Here is an 18,565-nt window from a genome sequence, read left to right as displayed (position 1 = left end):
CGTGAAAGCAGGAGGATGGAACAACATTTCTGGTCACAGCATTTGTCTTCCAAGTGAATAGTGCACACAGAAAATGGCTGATCTTCTGCCTGCTGACAGGATGTGGTGACTGAATTCTTGATTTTACTTTTTGTAAAGCAGCTTTTGCTTGGCCTGTTAAACTGCCTTTATCTTCACCCACAGTTCCATTCTTCCATTTTCCCCCATCCCACAGGAGGGGAGCGAGTGGAGCACGTAGGTGTCTGTCCCAGAACACCCATTGAGCCCATGGATGCCCACAGTACCACCCTGACTTGCTTGTTCCACCACACTTCCCTCCTACCAAGTACTCTCAATCACTGCAGACTTTATTTCCATTATTTACCCTCCCTCCTCACCCACCACTGTGCATCTGGTCCATCACCTTGGTCCAGCTCAAGCTCTTCCTGCTCCTGGAAGTGTCACAGGCTGGGCTGGATGGGGCTTGCAGCAACCTGGGCTAGTGGAAGGTGCCCATGGCAGGGAGTGGAATGAGATGAGCTGTAAAAGTCCCTTATACCCCAAAGCCTTCTCTGTGATTCTTCAGAGCAGGAACTTATTTCTTCCCTTGTAAAAACCTCTCTTGCTTCTCCAATCCACTGGAATTTTTCCCACTGTCAACAATTATATAAATAAGGAATTTGGGACTAAGCTCTCTAAGAAACAGCCATCCTACACCAAAACCCTATAGATAAACTGGGCATCCATGGGATAATAAATGAAAACCCTGTAGATGAAAATTTGACTAAAATGAAACAAAATAAGAATAAAAACAAAAGCAAAGACAGTAAAAAAGCCTCCTGTGAACACAAATCCGCAGCAGAGCTCTGCTGGGATTGGTGATGTTAAACATAAACATAAATAGACAAGAACAAGACAATCACAAACTCTGCTGGCAAAAGCAGTTATTAATTGGTGGAAGAGAAACTGAAAAACTGCAGAAGGAACCTGCAAGGATCAAAGACATGGACAACAGGACAAGGAAAAGTGTCCCTACACATACAACAGAGCATGTGGGAAAATACACACAAAGTTCTGTAAAAATCAGGATGTAAAGACAGTCTGAGGGCACATCCCCTCCTACAAGGCAAACTAAGGTACCATGAATGAAGGTGGGAAGAGACATGTTCAAACAGCAACAAATTAAAAGACACTCATTGAGGATCGTTAAAAATAACACCCAGGGATAAAGAAGTCTTTTAGCTTTGAGAAATTATTATTAACAGAATTCTGTTTAGAAAAAGTACATCTTGCAAAACAACCCCACAACCAAATTTCCACATTGCACAGCTGGAGCTGGCCATGGCCTTATAAAGGCTCACAATAATGACAGGAAGAGCCATTAATCCAAACTGTCAAAGGGCTCCTCCTGCCTCTGTCTTCATATCTGCAAAAGGTTTTGTACAAATACCTGCATTGTTACTGTCTAAAGCCTAATTCCCAGCTCCTTTAAATAGCATTTATTAACAACTGCCTGTTGGCCTCTTCTGAAAACTGACAGCTCTCAGGAATTCAAAGTTCTCATGCAATGAGAAACACAAACAAAAAAATATCTACAACTAGGGTTTGCAATTTGCATCGGGGTTCCATGAGCCAGGCTATGGAATTTGGAAGAGGAAAGTTTATTTTCTAAGACTAATATAGAACCCCTAGATTCAAAATATGGGGAATGGCAAAAATGTCTGTGCTCTTGGATCCTGTCCCAGAAGTAGAATTTGATGGTCCAAGTCTCTTATTTCTGGCATTTAACAAAAACCTACAGTTCTCTAAATACACACAAATTTCATCTAGTTCTTCCACCTGCCAGAAATACTCATTTAAGCAAGGGATCTCCTCCTGAAGTCCCTGAAGAGGTGATGCACAGGGCTGGGATCCCCAGGGCAGGGGTTTCAGCTCTGCTGCATTTCCCGGCGCATTTCCTCCAGCGCCGCCTCGCGCTCCCGCAGCAGCTGCTTCAGTCGCTTGATTTTTTCATCCCGGATTGTCTCATCCAGGTCTGGGGGAGCCACGGGGAAGGCGTCATCTCGGAAAGAACCTTCCAGAACGGAAGCATCCTCTTCAGGGTTCACTAAAACTGAAATGCCCGGGTGGGCAGTGTCACTGCAGCGGGGGAACGTGTCCTGCTCTGAGTCCCTCCCTTGGGACGCTCCAGCAGAGCCCGTGGGAACAGCCGGCTGCGGTGGGGCTGCGGGAGGGGACACACTCCTGCTAAGTGCACTGGAACTCGAGCTGCTGACTTCTAAACTGGGACTTGTGGCTGATTTGATGGAAGTTCTCCTCCTCTTCCCACTGTCCAACAAAGGTGAAGATTTTATTTTCCTTCTCCTAGTCAGATCCTCTTCCAGATCCACAGCTATCTGCAGTTAGAAAGACAAAAATCACTTGTTAAACTTGGCATCAGCTACATTATAACACCAAGTTCTCTAGGCACAAATAACAAGTTATGTGTTGAAAGTTTTTTTAAATTACTGCTTGGAAGAAGTTTCTTTCAGCAAAGGAACAAACATATTTCTGTGTTTGATGTTTTTCTAGCAAAGATTCCCAGTCAACAATTTCAGAATACTGATTTCCTTCCTCAGTCAACACTGCATGTCTCCCTATCCTGAGCACATCCATCATCTCCTGTGGCTGTTTAACACTACTGCAAGACAAAAACTTTCTAATTTGATGGGAAAATTCAGTGTAGAAGGATTCTTCATGTCTACATTTCCAAAACCTCAATCTGAGGAGTAATGTCCATGATCAGACTAAATTCCTCCCAGATGTTTTATTATTTGAATCATGGAATCACATCCTGGTTTGAGTTGGAAGAGACCTTAAATCCCATTCCATTCCACCCCCTGCCATGGGCAAGGATACTTTCCATGATACCAGGCTGCTCCAAGCTCTGTCCAGCCTGACCTTGGACACTTCTAAGGGATGGTTTAATGTTAAAGTTAATGGTAATGGTAATGGCAATGGTAATATTATGAGCAGCCATGGGTCTGCTCAATTATTAGCACAAAATCAGTAAAATCTGAGAACATCTTTGATTGAGTTGAGTAGAATCACACATAAGAAAATGTAGCTGAACGGAAATACTTGAACGGATAAAGTCCTTTCCACACATTAACACTGAAGTTCTTCCTTCCAGAAGTACCCAACCAGTGACAAAGTTTATAACAACATTTGTAATTCTAAAAATTGAACAGATCCAAAAGTAAATTTCTTTTAACAAATCCATTCCTCTGCCTGTGCCCACTGCGCTGCTAGACAAACATAATCATCTGCAGAGGGTATAAATATAAATCAGGATCCCGAGGTCTGGTCCCTATTCCAACAAGAACCATCACCACAGTAGTAGGGACAGTTTTCTCAAAAGCATTTGTTGTTCAAGTTCCCTCCACCTGAACCCAAAAACGAGGATAAAAATTCCTAGAGGGTGCTCGAGTCATCCAGAAATCTCAAACAAGTCCTAGGAACAATTCTCACAGAGATCACAACAGCTCCTGACTCTTCTGGTGAATTCAGAGGTGGGAGGCTCCAAACACCCCCAGCTCTGTACTGACTCAACAGATGCTGCTTTCTGAGTGTACTTAGCACTGAAAAATCCCAGATACCTTTTTCTCTTTAACACATTCCTGATGATGATTCATTATTTCCACATCCAATGAGGATGAACTGCAAGAATCATTTTTCCTTTCCAAACTGTCACTGGAACAAACCCCTTCTTCTGGACTCTCACAGAAGGCCCTTAATGGTATTCTCGTAAGGTAAACTCTCTCCTCCTTAAAGAGACCAAATTTTTTCCTTAATTCCAAGAATTGTCTCCAGTGTTGGTTCTCTTGGTGTTTGATCTGAATAACCTTTCCCAGTGAATCCATTTTTTCACATTGGATCTGAAATACAGAAACAGCGAGAGAGCCATCAATCACTCCCTCATTCTCTCTCTCTACATATGCATAAATAGATAAAATACATTAATATACAAAAAGTAGGTACTAGAAAGACAGGTGAACATTTATTTTGTCTGCCATTCTCCAAGAGCTATCTTTAACACAGCTATCATTTAATGCAGATAAGCCAATTTTGATAAATTATATGCAATTTATTGTAGGTCTAGCACTCCTTATTTGACACCCCAGGTCCATTGTGGAACACCCAGAAAATGTCCAGACCAACCAGCAATCACAGAAAAAAAAAAAAAAGAAGCAACAAGAGAATCACTTGTTCTACCCTTCCAAAGTAGCAAAGAAAGAAGAAGGAAGTGCAGGTCTTTACTCTTTACTGTCTTTACTCTGCAATCCAGGGGTTTGCAAATTCAGGGACAAGAACACCTAATTTGCTGAACTACTTCTCACCTCATCAAGGTTAAAGCAAATGCAAATGCTGACACTCAGCATCACACAACACTGAAGAAAATAAATGATATTTCAACCATTTTTTAGGTGAAAAACAATCAAAAAACTAGGTCTTACAGTCTGTTGCAACAATTAAATGTCTAAAATTTGCAAAGATACACTCAGCTGACATTTCTGTTCTGCCTGGACAACACAAATTTCAGAATTATTTTTTTCTCTGGAGACAAAATCACCCTGGCCTCTGGAGCTACTGAAATCATGACCAATCCTGCGTGGGGAGCTTGGGGATTGGAGGCTTACAACTTTTAATATATTTTCAACATTATGATCTTAAAAGAATATGTCAATGAAGCATTAATGATCTCAAGAGTTCCTGATGTGGACCCAGGGGGGGAAGGAAACACAGCTCCTGCCCATGGCTGTCAGAGCAAGTGGAGCCTGGAGCTGACAGTGCCACACCAGAGCTGTCTCTGGAGGACAAATGCGGCTCTTCCAACTTATTTTCCTTTTGTGAAGCCACAAACTTGTCCTTCTCTACCCTACATTGCCCCTGCAGCCCTGATGTTGTGCTGTGAACATGTGGCATCAACATCTAAGAGCCCAAACCATGAACAGCCTCCCTGCAGTTCATTTATTGCTGACCATTTATCCTGAAAGGAAATCAAAAATCACCTTTCCTCTGTCCCTCTCTTTTTTATGCATTTCTCACTTGCACAGTGCAAAATTATCAGGAAAAAGGCCTTTTATTGACTAGAACCAACCTTAGGGCAGCATTTCCAGGATACCTTGTTACAAGAATGTGTGAACTCATCAAGGGCCATTTTATCCACCCAAAACCAGGAGCACAGAACCACTGAGCAGATACTGAGGTGGCATGTTTATGATTTATTACCTTTGGCCATTCTTCACTGACAGCACATTCCTGCTTAGCCTGAGGTAGCACAGCTGCTCGTGGGGAATGACTCGTGTCTTTGCCATTTTGCCACACACTTTCCTGCATCCCTACTGCTGGAACCGGGATCACTCCACTGCAAGAAATGCTCTTGGTGAAGGGCAAATTCTGTCTCTGGATTACAGTGGGATCCTGCTGATCAGCACTTGGTATAAGCAGAGCTGCAGATGTGGATTTTAAGTCATTTCTTAAGCCAACTGGTGATGAATTTTTGGAGACTGTACATGGGTTTGGGTCTTTCTGAGACAGCACCACTTCTTTGCTTTTTGACAACACCAGATTCACCACTTTACTGGTTACTTTATTGACTTCAGGAGAATCAATTTGCTTGGGTGTCTCCTTTTTTAGTAAAGCATCAGAAGAGGAAGATGTTTGTTTGTCAGCCTGGGCTGACAGAACATCAGAGCCTCTTTTGGCCAATAAATAGATCTTCCCATTGTACATGACCAGAGCATTATCTTTCAAAGGTGTGATTTTGGTTTGGCTTCCACCAGGACCATTAGAACAGAGTGGCAACATATTTGCAGTATTAACTTCTACATTCTTCATGTCTGACAAAGTTTTCAGGATCTTGGAAGCCACATTATTTGAAGACTTTACAGGGATAAGACAAGCTGCTGAGAGCGGGGCGGTTTCTTGCACGATCCATTTCATGGGAGCCTGCTGGCACTGCTGCCCCTCAGGTGTGACTGGCTCAGGAGAAGAGCCAGATCCGTTTTGGGCAGCTGTCACTACCAGTGTCTTTGAAACTTCCATGGCAGATTTGGGGCAAAAGCTCTGCAAGCACTTGGGCAGGACTTGGGAGGTTTTCACGGTGTTCACGGGTGACACGTAAATCACCATCGGCGTTTTTGTACCGTCGGCCCCTCCAGACACATTGGTGGCTGCAGCTGCCAGGATTTTTTGCTGTATTGCAGGTGGCAAAAGAGATGCTGGGACAGACTTCACTTCTGCATCAGCTGGAATCTGGAGGTGGTGTCCGGAGGGCAACACTGAAGACTTGACAGTCACTGGGAGGGATTTGGTGTTCACCACCATATAGGTTGTGCTGCTCTGGTGAGAGGAGCTTGTGATGACCACATTCTGCAAGGACACTCCATCCATGGGCATACAGCTGCTCTGCGTGTTGACAGCTGCACTTGGAATCGAGCTTTCCTTTTCAGAACCTGCCCTAGCACTTTCCTGCTTGTCTAATGTCCTCCTAAGAATAATCTTTCCAGGATTAGGAGGCTGAAAAATAGGTATCTTAACAGGTGAAGGTGCAGCAGTATTGCCAAGCTGTGTCTTAAAAGTAAGATGGACTGGGCTAGAAACATTTGCATTAGAATTATTTGGCATGGCTGGAGACTGAACTATTGGCACAAAGCTTCCAGAAGTTTTAGAAATGGGAAGCAATTTCAGAAGTTTTTTCCCATCTGGTCCCGTTGTCTGAACGACTCGGTACATACATCCTGCAATGCTTAACAAAGAAAAGGGAAAAGAGAAAAATGAAAGGCAGTGTAAGTGAACAAGCACAGGTACTTTAATTCACAAGCATTAGTGACCTCTACACCCAGGGCTGAAGCAAATTAACTCCTGGAAAATGCCTGAGCTAATCTTCAGGAGCTTCCTACTGGCCTACCTGGGTTTCCATTTCAGACCACCTCAGTCTGTCTGAAAATAGTATCCAACTTCTACACCCCAGAGTAGCAAGAAATGGCAACTCATTCAGATTAAAAACAAGTTAAAAGACCCCAGGAAACACCTCACATTACCTCTTCTTCCCCTCATGGGGCCTTTCATTATGAAAATGAAACCACTTCCTCCTGAATTCCCTGAAAAGCTTTATTTTTCCCTTTCCTACCTCCCTGTTACTATTTATATCCTTCCTGAGTGCTATGAACTATGAATTTAAGGAACACTTCAGGAAAATACAGGCAGAGTAGTTACATGACAACATGGAAGCAGAAATTACTTCAGACACAACAAAGAAATCTGGAAGCAGGATGCATTTATCTAGTGGAAAAGGCAGCTCCTGTGCTTCCATTGCACTTGCCCAGCCATTCTTGAGGCAGATACAGACCACAGAGGTGGTTCATCTTCAGAAAGATGGAAAACCCTCAAATGTTACTGGATTATAAACATTTTTGAGACCAGAAGTCTAAGTCTGGGAAGGGAAAGACTTCAAAACCAAGGAGGAACATAGGGAAACAGCACCAGGGACATCTGGAGAGAAAACAGAGATTTCTTGCAGGTGGAGGTAAGAACTCACCAAGAGACAGACAGATCTTACCAAAACACAAGTTAGGTGGGACTGCTCCAAATGCCAAGATTTTCTGAGTCCATGGCAAGACAAAGAACCTTTCCCATGCCAGGGGAGTCTGCCCAAAGCAGGCTCTTCTACAAAGAACTCCTGGACTCTGTGCAGAACAATCTATTGCCCAAAGCACTGCAGAGACACGTGGGCAAACAGAGCTGCCCTCACTGCAAAGAAGACACCAAATCACTGGAAGTTGTTTCCCAACAGCGGATCCAGAGCGATTAAAAGGCAGAGCTGCCAACTCCGCTTGGAGCCACCAAGAGCACCAGCTCCATTCCATTGACTTCCCATGTCAATAAATGCCTTGGGAACATGGACATGGGAGTAGTTCCCAGTCCCATCCCAGTGACATCAGTGCTGTGTCCTGATTTCCATCAGGTAGTTTTGAAACCAGCATTTTTTCTGTCTTTTCAGGCTTCTGACTCAGCTTGGAGTGGTGCTTGGGTGAGCTCAGTCCTGTGTGCCACCACTGTGTGTGCTCAGCACTCAGCCAGCCTCTGCCTTTTCCCATCGAGTGGGAAGCCACAGGAATGCTCTTCACTCCCAAAGTCGGGCAGATGCTGCTGGGGGTCCCATTCCCCTGGGTACTGACACAAATACCCCACTACTGTCTGCCCAACACACAAAGGCATCAGGCACACACAGCTTTCCTTGCTGTGACCCTGGCATCAACTCCCACACCTCGGATTTTGGTACAATGCCTCATTTCTGGTCACAATGTGTGAAAATGGAGATTTTCACATGAGGCATCAGTGCAGTGGGCAGGAAATTCTGCAGTGCTTTTGTTTTTAAGGTACTGAAAGTTAAAATATGGGCAATGACATGGTTCTAACCATGTGTCATAACCATAAGCTGTCTCTGGAGGGCTTAGGAGCAAAATGGAATTGGATGCTTTGGAATCAGAAACAAGAGTTGAGATGGACTAGCATTGACAGACAAGAATCTGACAGAAAACAGTTTTGCTTAAACGAAGAGGAAGTAGAAATATTTGTGTGTTTGAACATAATTAAAGCAGAGAAAAGACTTTTGGAGCACTTTAAACCTCCCAGCACTACTAACAATGCAAATGAGGAACAGCAGCAGCTCCTGGACAACACTTTATTCTGTTCTTTGAATCTCTCAACACTTCTTTCATAACTCCATAATCTACAGCCTCAACTTTTTTTCTATATATAAGAAGTAACTGCAAGTTGAGAAGGAATTTTTCAGCAAGTCCCACAAGTGTGAAACTGCTGAAGAGAGAACGGGCACTTACCTGCACCCCAACTAACTAGGGCTGCAAACTGGAACCAAGGGGCAGAAGAAACCTCCAAAGAGGCTCATTCCTCCACCTGTCAAAGCAAGGGGACACTTCTAACTTTTGGGCAAAAGGAGGAGGACCAGATCAGAGGGAGATGAAGCAAGAAAAAGAGGGAGAGATGAACTGAAGATATATTTGCATCAGTATTTTCCTCTGCCAGTTTCCAGTGCTCACCTCTTCATTCCACCTGGAATCAGCATTCACCTCCATCTCAACAGACTTAAAAACTGGTTTTGACTGTGCTACAAACAGGAACTTTAAAAGTAGATTGGGAGGGGAAGCACCAGTAAAAAATCTCATTTGCCTGGATTTCAGGTCATTCTGATTTTAATGATTACAGAAGGCAATTGTAGCTTTTTATCTCCATGAAAAAGAGCAAGATGCCCCAAAATTGTGATTGTCTGGGAAATAACATTCTTTACCTTGAAACAAATATCAGGTAATTACATCTTTGGAGAATGACAAAAAGCTGAAGGATAGGCAAGAGAGAAGGAAAAGTCCAATGAGATACCGAGAAGTGGAATTCACACAGATTTACTCAAACAACAGAGGAGAGAAAGGATCACTGCAAATATTTTTAGCTCTCTAAGTTGAAAAGGCTTCATTGCAACAATTCCACATCATAAAGCTTTTCCCAGGTGATACAAAGAAATAGCCATGAGGAAGTTTCATGTTACCAGAATAAAATAAAGCAAAATAAAATAAAGCACTGTCCCCATACATTTTTCATGAAGAGGAGTTGGAAGTTATTTTGCTTCAGTCTTCAAGCTCATTGCTTCCTTGAATTAATGAATTTTTAAGAGTCCCTTAAGCAGAACGAAAAAAGCTCCCTCAGTATCCCCTTTTTAGGGTGCCAGATCAATTTGGTTCAAGAACAGGTTAATTTCTTTTCCTAAAAAAAAACCCAAAAAACAGTAGGAAATCTGTATCGTGCCAGGTTGTCCTTGGGAATTTCTCCCATAGTTACTGAAGTAGAGTTTTCTTTCTCCTCTTCATCCTCCTTCACTTTCCAACCCTGTATGAATAAACCTCCTTTAAGTTTAAGATATGAACACTCAGGAATAATTGTATTGTTATGATACTTTAGAAAGGCCTAAGGCAGATCCATGAACAAACCTTGAGGGAAACAAACTCATGGAAGACCAAAAAAGTGGTGGACTGGTAGAAATCTTATTTAACATTACCAGAGAAATTATCAAATTCAATAAAAACAATAAAATTCTGTGACATTCACAGAGGGAACTGTCAACCAGATCACATTTTTTTGACCCAAAAAGGAGATTTCTTTTGGTGAACAGTCTGTGTGTGGCAACACCAACACCTCCCCATGCACAGGGCATTAAGGAAGGCAGGAAAGCAGAGAGAACAGAAAGAAACTGGGAGATTTATGTCTTTACTTACTTAATTCAAGACAGAAAATTAAAAAGAATAATGTACATTTCCTTCAGTTCACCAGAATTCCTGTTTTCTTGAGCAGACACACCAGTTTTACAGCCTAAACTTCTCTCACTGTTCATTACTCTCAGAAAACAACACAAAACAAAATACTGAATATTCAAACATTCACCTTCTTTATGCTTGCATTAACAAAAACTCTGGAATGTTTTCAGGAAATAGGAATATTTATTTCTGCCAAATAAATTCATCCACCAAGTCCAGTGCAACCACCAGCACATGATTCCCACAGAAATCCTGACTGTGCCATTAAAAAATGCAGCAGTGGAGCCCAAAGAGACAAACTGACTCAGGAAAATTGACTCAATCTTCCTGCAAAGCCGTCAGAAGGAACAATGACCTCCTTTTCCATCTGCCTTCACTCCCAACTGTTCCTTTAGGCACAACTTTCATCCACAAATGTGAATAAATAGTCAGGGACTATGGGCCACTCCAGAGAAGCAAAAGAATTTATTTCAATGGGATCCAAGAAGTGGCAAAGTAACAATTTATTGTCAATTGGAAACGTGCACCCAGGGACAAAGTAAAATTAATTTATTGTAGTTGATACATATTTATTTTATACAGCTGCATTCATTCCATAGATTATCTGAAAATTGTAATAAAATAATAAAAGTAATGATAACAGTAAATATATAGTAACATAACCTAGACAATATACAATAACCATCATTTTTATCATTATCATCATCTAAAGCAAACCAGAAAATTGATGTTGAATTTGGAGGAATCCTGACCAGAATTCCAGTTCAAGCCATCTCTAATGACCTGAGGTTTTATCCTAAACCAGAAGCTTTCAATAATGGCAGAAAGCCACTTTCTGTTTGACAGTAATTGTTCCTGGGAACTCTTTTCATCCACTGGGGAATATTCCCTGGAGTACAGATAACGTGGATGTGCAAACTGCCAGGAAACGCTCCCTGTGCTCCATTCTCAACCACAGCTCTCCTGATCCAAGATGAGATCCTCCTCCAGTCACAAAACCGTGGTAGAGTCTGTGACCATCAACAACACCCAGTGCTGTGTGTGACCATCAACAACACCCAGTGCTGTGTGTGACCATCAACAACACCCAGTGCTGTGTGTGACCATCAACAACACCCAGCACTGAGTCTGTGACCATCAACAACACCCAGTGCTGAGTGTGTGACCATCAACAACACCCAGTGCTGTGTGTGACCATCAACAACACCCAGTGCTGAGTGTGTGACCATCAACAACACCCAGTGCTGTGTGTGACCATCAACAACACCCAGTGCTGTGTGTGACCATCAACAACACCCAGTGCTGTGTGTGACCATCAACAACACCCAGCACTGAGTGTGTGACCATCAACAACACCCAGCACTGAGTCTGTGACCATCAACAACACCCAGTGCTGAGTGTGTGACCATCAACAACACCCAGCACTGAGTGTGTGACCATCAACAACACCCAGCACTGAGTGTGTGACCATCAACAACACCCAGCACTGAGTGTGTGACCATCAACAACACCCAGTGCTGTGTGTGACCATCAACAACACCCAGTGCTGAGTGTGTGACCATCAACAACACCCAGTGCTGAGTCTGTGACCATCAACAACACCCAGTGCTGTGTGTGACCATCAACAACACCCAGTGCTGTGTGTGACCATCAACAACACCCAGTGCTGTGTGTGACCATCAACAACACCCAGCACTGAGTGTGTGACCATCAACAACACCCAGCACTGAGTCTGTGACCATCAACAACACCCAGTGCTGAGTGTGTGACCATCAACAACACCCAGCACTGAGTCTGTGACCATCAACAACACCCAGCGCTGTGTGTGACCATCAACAACACCCAGTGCTGTGTGTGACCATCAACAACACCCAGTGCTGAGTCTGTGACCATCAACAACACCCAGCACTGAGTGTGTGACCATCAACAACACCCAGTGCTGTGTGTGACCATCAACAACACCCAGTGCTGTGTGTGACCATCAACAACACCCAGCACTGAGTGTGTGACCATCAACAACACCCAGTGCTGTGTGTGACCATCAACAACACCCAGTGCTGTGTGTGACCATCAACAACACCCAGCACTGAGTGTGTGACCATCAACAACACCCAGTGCTGTGTGTGACCATCAACAACACCCAGTGCTGTGTGTGACCATCAACAACACCCAGCACTGAGTGTGTGACCATCAACAACACCCAGTGCTGTGTGTGACCATCAACAACACCCAGTGCTGTGTGTGACCATCAACAACACCCAGTGCTGTGTGTGACCATCAACAACACCCAGCACTGAGTGTGTGACCATCAACAACGCCCAACGCTGATCCCAGGGCAGCCCCAGGATTTAGGAATCGCCCACAACTCATCCCTGAGCACACAAAACACCCTGAGAACTCCTGAGAGACAGGGAAAGGCATCAGGAGCCAAACTGGAGCTGCTGGGCCTGCAGAGCTCACCAGCACAGAGCAGGGGTGGAAGCACAGAGAGCTGAGCAGCCTGGAGAATTCCCTCAGCACAATTCCAGCCAGGAAAACCCAGCACAGCGGGGCTTGATCATAATGAGGGAGCTGATCACTGGAACTGATCCAGAGAGTGCAGGGAACGGAGCTGGGGACGGGGCTGGAGCCCAGGAGGGGCTGAGGGAGCTGGGGGGGCTCAGCCTGGAGAAAAGGAGGCTCAGGGGAACCTCCTGGCTCTGCACAACTCCCTGCCAGGAGGGGACAGCCGGGAGAGGTCGGGCTCTGCTGCCAGGGAACAGGGACAGGAGGAGAGAAAACGGCCTCAGGCTGTGCCAGGGGAGGTTCAGGTTGGAGGTTGGATATTGGGGAAAACTTTTTCATGGAAAGGGTGGCCAAGCAGTAAGAAAAGGCTTCCCAAGGCAGAGGTGGAGTCACCATACATGGAAGTGTTTAAAAATGAGTGGATGTGGCACGTGGGGACATGGGTTAGTGGCGTGGAAATGGCCGGACTCACGGATCTTTAAGAGCTTTTCCAACGGCAATAATTCCATGACTGAAAGGTTCAATTCCTCTCCCAGCCCCACTCGCCCTTTCCCCTGACTCCAGCACACCCCATCCTCACCCTGATGTGGCTGCAGGGACAACAAACACCAGAGAAAACACAACCCAAACACGAGAGAAAACACAACCCAAACACGAGAGAAAACACAACCCAAACACGAGAGAAAACAACCCAAACACGAGAGAAAACACAACCCAAACACGAGAGAAAACACAACCCAAACACGAGAGAAAACACAACCCAAACACGAGAGAAAACAACCCGAAAACAAGAGAAGGAAGGGAGGAAGGGAAGGAGGGAGGGAGGAAGGAAGGAAAAGGAAGGAAGGAAGGAAGAGGAAGGGAGGAAAAGGAAGGAAAAGGAAGGAAAAGGAAGGAAAAGGAAGGAAAAGGAAGGAAAAGGAAGGAAAAGGAAGGAAAAGGAAGGAAAAGGAAGGAAGGAAGGAGAAGGAAGGAAGTAGAAGGAATAAGAAAGAGACGGGAAAGGAAGGGATAAGAAAGGAACGGAAGGAAACGGACAACGCCCTCCCCACTGCCCCCCGCCCGTCCCGCCGGGGCCGCCGCCGCTCCCGCCCTCCCGTTGCCGCTCACGGGGCCCGGCAGGGCGGAGAGCGGCGGGACCGTACCTGGCGGGGCGTCCCTGCGAGCCGAACCCCCGGGCCCGCCCGTACTCACAACTGCGGCCGCTGCTCAGGGCTCCGCGACATGGCGGGGCGGCCCCGCCGCGGCTCCGCATGTGCGTCACTTCCGCCCGCCCCGCCCCTGCCACCGCCGCTTCCGGGATGCCGCTTCCGGGATGCCGCTTCCGGGATGCCGCTTCCGGGATGCCGCTTCCGGGATGCCGCTTCCGGGATGCCGCTTCCGGCTCAGCACTTCCGGGAAGTGCCGCCGCCCGGCGGCCGCGAGCGGCACTGCGGGGGCGGAGCTTCCGGTGCGGGCGGAAGTGGGCGGGGCGAGGCCCGGGGGTCCCGGTACCGGCACCGGGAGCGGCACCGACACCGGGAGCGGCACCGACACCACACCGGGAGCGGCCTGTTCGGCTGTGCCGTGGCTCCGGGCCGGCCGCGGGACAGCGGCGCTGAGTGTGCGCGGGTGTTTGAACAGGCAATTTGCATATGCAGATGTAGGTTATAATGTATGCAAGGACCAATATGAATACATTCTGTGCATACATATAATGTATGATGACGTCACACTGGGTGGACACACACGTGATAACACCGAGCGCAATCAGTCAGATTTAGATGTAATACGGATTATGTACAATAAAATATAATCACGGAATATTATAATTGTACAATTATAATTAATTGTGGTAAAATTATGAACTGAAATAAAAATAAATAATGAAAAATTACTGAAATTTATAATCAAACATAATAAAATGATATCACTATTATGTTCTTACATTTTATATAACCTGTATCACAGGTTGCATGAAGTAAATACAGTTTTGTATTATGTTATTCAGATTTTATGGAAAGGGGCACCTGAGCTACAGACTACAAATATACATAATATGTATGCAGAATGTGTAGACTTTCATATGTACACAAAAGGAGACTGTGAGGCTGTGAGATATAAATAGAAATATATATAAATAGAAATAGAAATAGAAAAGAATATAAATATAAATATAAATATAAATATAGAAATAGAAATAAATATAAATATAAATATAAATATAGAAATAGAAATAAATATAAATATAAATATAAAAATATAAATATAAATATAAATATAAATAAATAAATATAAGTATAAATATAAATATAAATATAAATATATAAATATAAACATATATAAATATAAATATATAAATATAAATATATATAAATATAAATATATAAATATAAATATAAATATATAAATATAAATATATATAAATATAAATATAAATAAATATAAGTATAAATATAAATATAAATATAAATATAAATATAAATATAAATATAAATATAAAAATAGAAATAGAAATAGAAATAAATATAAATATAAATAAATAAATATAAATATAAATATAAATATAAATATAAATAAATAAATATAAGTATAAATATAAATATAAATATAAATATAAATATATAAATATAAATATAAACATATATAAATATAAATAGATAAATATAAATATATATAAATATAAATATAAATATATAAATATAAATATAAATATATATAAATATAAATATAAATAAATATAAATAAATATAAATATAAATATAAATATAAATATAAATATAAATATAAATATAAATATAAAGAAAAATATATATAAACAATAAACATAAATATAAATATAAATATAAATATAAATATAAATATAAATAAATATAAATATAAATAAATATAAATATAAATATAAATAATCTAGAATTATAGATAACGTTCCAACACAGCAGCATGTGTAGTACCCAACAGCAAACAGGAACATGACTCTGTGAGATTAATAGTAAATATAAGTACAAATAATACAAAATATCTTGTGCATTTTGTTATATATTCTGTGTTTTGGAAGTTATAGAGAGAAGTGCATTTGTAGACTATAAATGTGTGTGTGTAAAAGGGTGAGAGAGTGAAAGCAGCACAAATCACATTAGATATTGTTAAGTGCTTTATGATGATGTGACATCAGGATAAAAGGGAATCAGACTCTAAACACATGGACCTATAGACATGAATGTACATGTACACAATGTACATGTAAATGCGTATATCAAAGGTATTTATATATGATGGGAAATTTAAATATTTTTCATATAAAATGTATTTATTTCTATTATTTATTTGTATATATGATTTGTTTATTTATTATAAAAAATTAATTTTTATATTATATATGTTATGTTGTTATATATTATATTATATTATATTATATTATTATATTATGTTATATAATATTATATAATAATATAATATATTATATTATATTATTATATTATATTATATTATACTATATTATATTATACTATATTATTATATTATGTTATATTATATTATGTCATATTATATTATATTATATTATATTATATTATATTATATTATATTATATTATATTATATTATGTTACATTATATTATGTTATATTATATTATATTACATTACATTATATTATAATTCTATTATGTTATATTATATTATATTATTATATTATATTATATTATATTATAATGTTATATTATATTATATTATGTCATATTATAATATTATATTATGTTATATTATATTATATTATATTATATTATGTTATGTTATGTTATATCATATTATAATATTATATATTATGTTATATTATATTATATTATATTATATTATATTATATTATATTATGTTATATTATATTATGTTATATTATAATATTATATTATATTATATTATATTACATTACATTATATTATATTATAATTCTATTATATTATGTTATATTATTATATTATATTATATTATATTATATTATATTATATTATATTATATTATATTATATTATATTATGTTATATTATATTATGTTATATTATAATATTATATTATATTATAATTCTATTATATTATATTATGTTATATTATTATATTATATTATATTATATTATATTATATTATATTATATTATATTATATTATATTATATTATATTATATTAATTATATTATATTATCCAGGTTGACAAGGTGGGGATTGGTGACAGGCTGGACTCGATGATCCTGGAGGACTTTTCCATCCTCAGTGACTCCGTGATTTTCAGTGTCAGACTCTGTTCCAGGAAGGGAAGAGTTCTAATGTCACCTGTTAAAACTGTGCTTGTAGCACCCACGAGTTGCTGCAAGGACAGGAGCTGCTGGGGGCACATTTGGCTGCTCTGCAGATGTGGAGGAGCAGCTCTGGCCGCCGTGTCCCTCGCTCTGCGCTGCCGGGCTCTCTGCTCTCCGCGCGGCTCCGGTGCTGAACCAGGACCAGGGAGCCCAGAGCCAACAGCCGGAGTGTCACATCACCCATGGCACCCCTGGGCAGCTGAAGGGGTCCCTGCACATGGCAGGGGGTGGAACAGGATGAGCTTCAAAGTCTCTCCCAACCCAAACCAGTCTGGCATTCTGGGATTCTGGGATGTTACAAAACTGCTTGAGAGTGATTTTTCGCTGCCAGTTTTGCAGCTTGGAAAGGTAGAGTTGGTATTGGACATAGAAAAACCTAGTGTAGAGTTTTTAAACCATAAAATTGGCAGAGGGCAGGGTTAGGATGGGATATTGGGCAGGAATTGTTCCCTGTGAGGGTGCTCAGGCCCTGGCACAGGTGCCCAGAGCAGCTGTGGCTGCCCCTGCATCCCTGCAAGTGTCCAAGGCCAGGCTGAACCGAGGGGCCAGGACTGGACACAGAACTCCAGCTGTGGCCTCAGCAGTGCCGAGCACAGGGGAAGAATGAGCTCCCTGCTCCTGCTGGCCACACCATTCCTGATCCAGGCCAGGATGCCACTAGCCCTCTTGGCCACCAGGGCTCTCTGCTGGCTCATGCTCAGTCAGCTGTTGGCCAGCACCCACAGGTCCCTTTCCAGCCACACCATCCCCAGCCTGTAGTGCTGCAGGGGGTTGTTGTGGCCAACTTCATCTTATCAAACTTCATCTTATTGGACTCTGCCCATCCATCCAACCATTGCAGGTCTCTGCACAGCCCTCCTCCCTTCCAACAGATGGACACGTTCTCCCAGCTTGGTGTCATCTGCAAATTCACTGATGGTGGACTCAGTCACTCGTTCAGATGATCAGTGAAGAGATTAAATAGGATTGGGCCCAACACTGATCCCTGGAATCTACCAGTCTGATACCTTGGAATTCTACCTTCCCTAAAGGGGGAGGCAGGAGGCCTTTCCTTCTGGCCATCCCTGCAGGTCAGTAAGGTTTCTGGAGGGCTGAAGTGTCAGGGAACATCTCCAGGAACTTGATGCAGGAGCAGCAGGAAGATCCTTGCAGCTTTGTATTTACACCTCACTGCCCTGCTGCCAGGATCTGCCCTGACAGGTCCTGCAGGTCTCCAGCAGCACTGAAAGATCCTCCTGGTGCTCATGGTTCCCGTGCTGTTCCTGCACCAGATCCAGGATGCTTCCAAGGAGTTTGGAATGCTGCTGGAGCTGTTGTGCCACCAGGTTTTCTGAGAGGACCGATGGATATCAATTATGATAACAGATTGATGCAGAGCCCTTGCA

The 18,565-nt window shown here is 41.9% G+C and overlaps 1 protein-coding gene across 7 annotated transcripts; it reads right to left on the bottom strand.

The window, feature by feature from the left end:
* Window positions 1-908: 908 nt before the first annotated feature.
* Window positions 909-14,124, bottom strand: LRIF1 (ligand dependent nuclear receptor interacting factor 1). Of its 7 annotated transcripts, none has more exons than XM_088066976.1 (6): window positions 14,000-14,051; window positions 9,631-9,924; window positions 8,865-8,940; window positions 5,251-6,769; window positions 3,618-3,896; window positions 909-2,375 (listed from the first exon to the last, which is right to left on the bottom strand). In XM_088066976.1, the coding sequence occupies exons 4-6, from the start codon at window positions 6,754-6,756 to the stop codon at window positions 1,908-1,910; spliced, it is 2,253 nt and encodes a 750-aa protein (XP_087923102.1). In that variant the 5' UTR covers window positions 6,757-6,769; window positions 8,865-8,940; window positions 9,631-9,924; window positions 14,000-14,051; the 3' UTR covers window positions 909-1,907. The 7 variants fall into 7 exon arrangements, with proteins under 7 accessions (XP_087923102.1, XP_087923103.1, XP_014114412.2 ...); XM_088066977.1 differs by having other exon boundaries at window positions 5,251-6,761; XM_014258937.2 differs by lacking the exon at window positions 9,631-9,924 and having other exon boundaries at window positions 14,049-14,124.
* Window positions 14,125-18,565: the final 4,441 nt, after the last annotated feature.

This window comes from Pseudopodoces humilis, chromosome 26 (genome assembly GCF_049639895.1).
Source record: "Pseudopodoces humilis isolate 2021_Gansu_Grassland_sample_001 chromosome 26, ASM4963989v1, whole genome shotgun sequence".
NCBI lineage: Eukaryota > Metazoa > Chordata > Aves > Passeriformes > Paridae > Pseudopodoces > Pseudopodoces humilis.
The sequence above is the reverse complement of the archived record's forward strand: the minus strand, read 5'-3'. Positions and strand labels throughout refer to the sequence as shown.

Coding starts and splice junctions, on each gene's coding strand:
- LRIF1 (XM_005530246.3), bottom strand. CDS start 14,109: ATGCGGAGCCGCGGCGGGGCCGCCCCGCCATGTCGCGGAGCCCTGAGC. Junction 6,770..13,999: donor TCGCAGGGACGCCCCGCCAG/GTACGGTCCCGC, acceptor TTCTTTGTTAAG/CATTGCAGGATGTATGTACC. Junction 2,376..3,617: donor AATGTGTTAAAGAGAAAAAG/GTATCTGGGATT, acceptor TTCTAACTGCAG/ATAGCTGTGGATCTGGAAGA.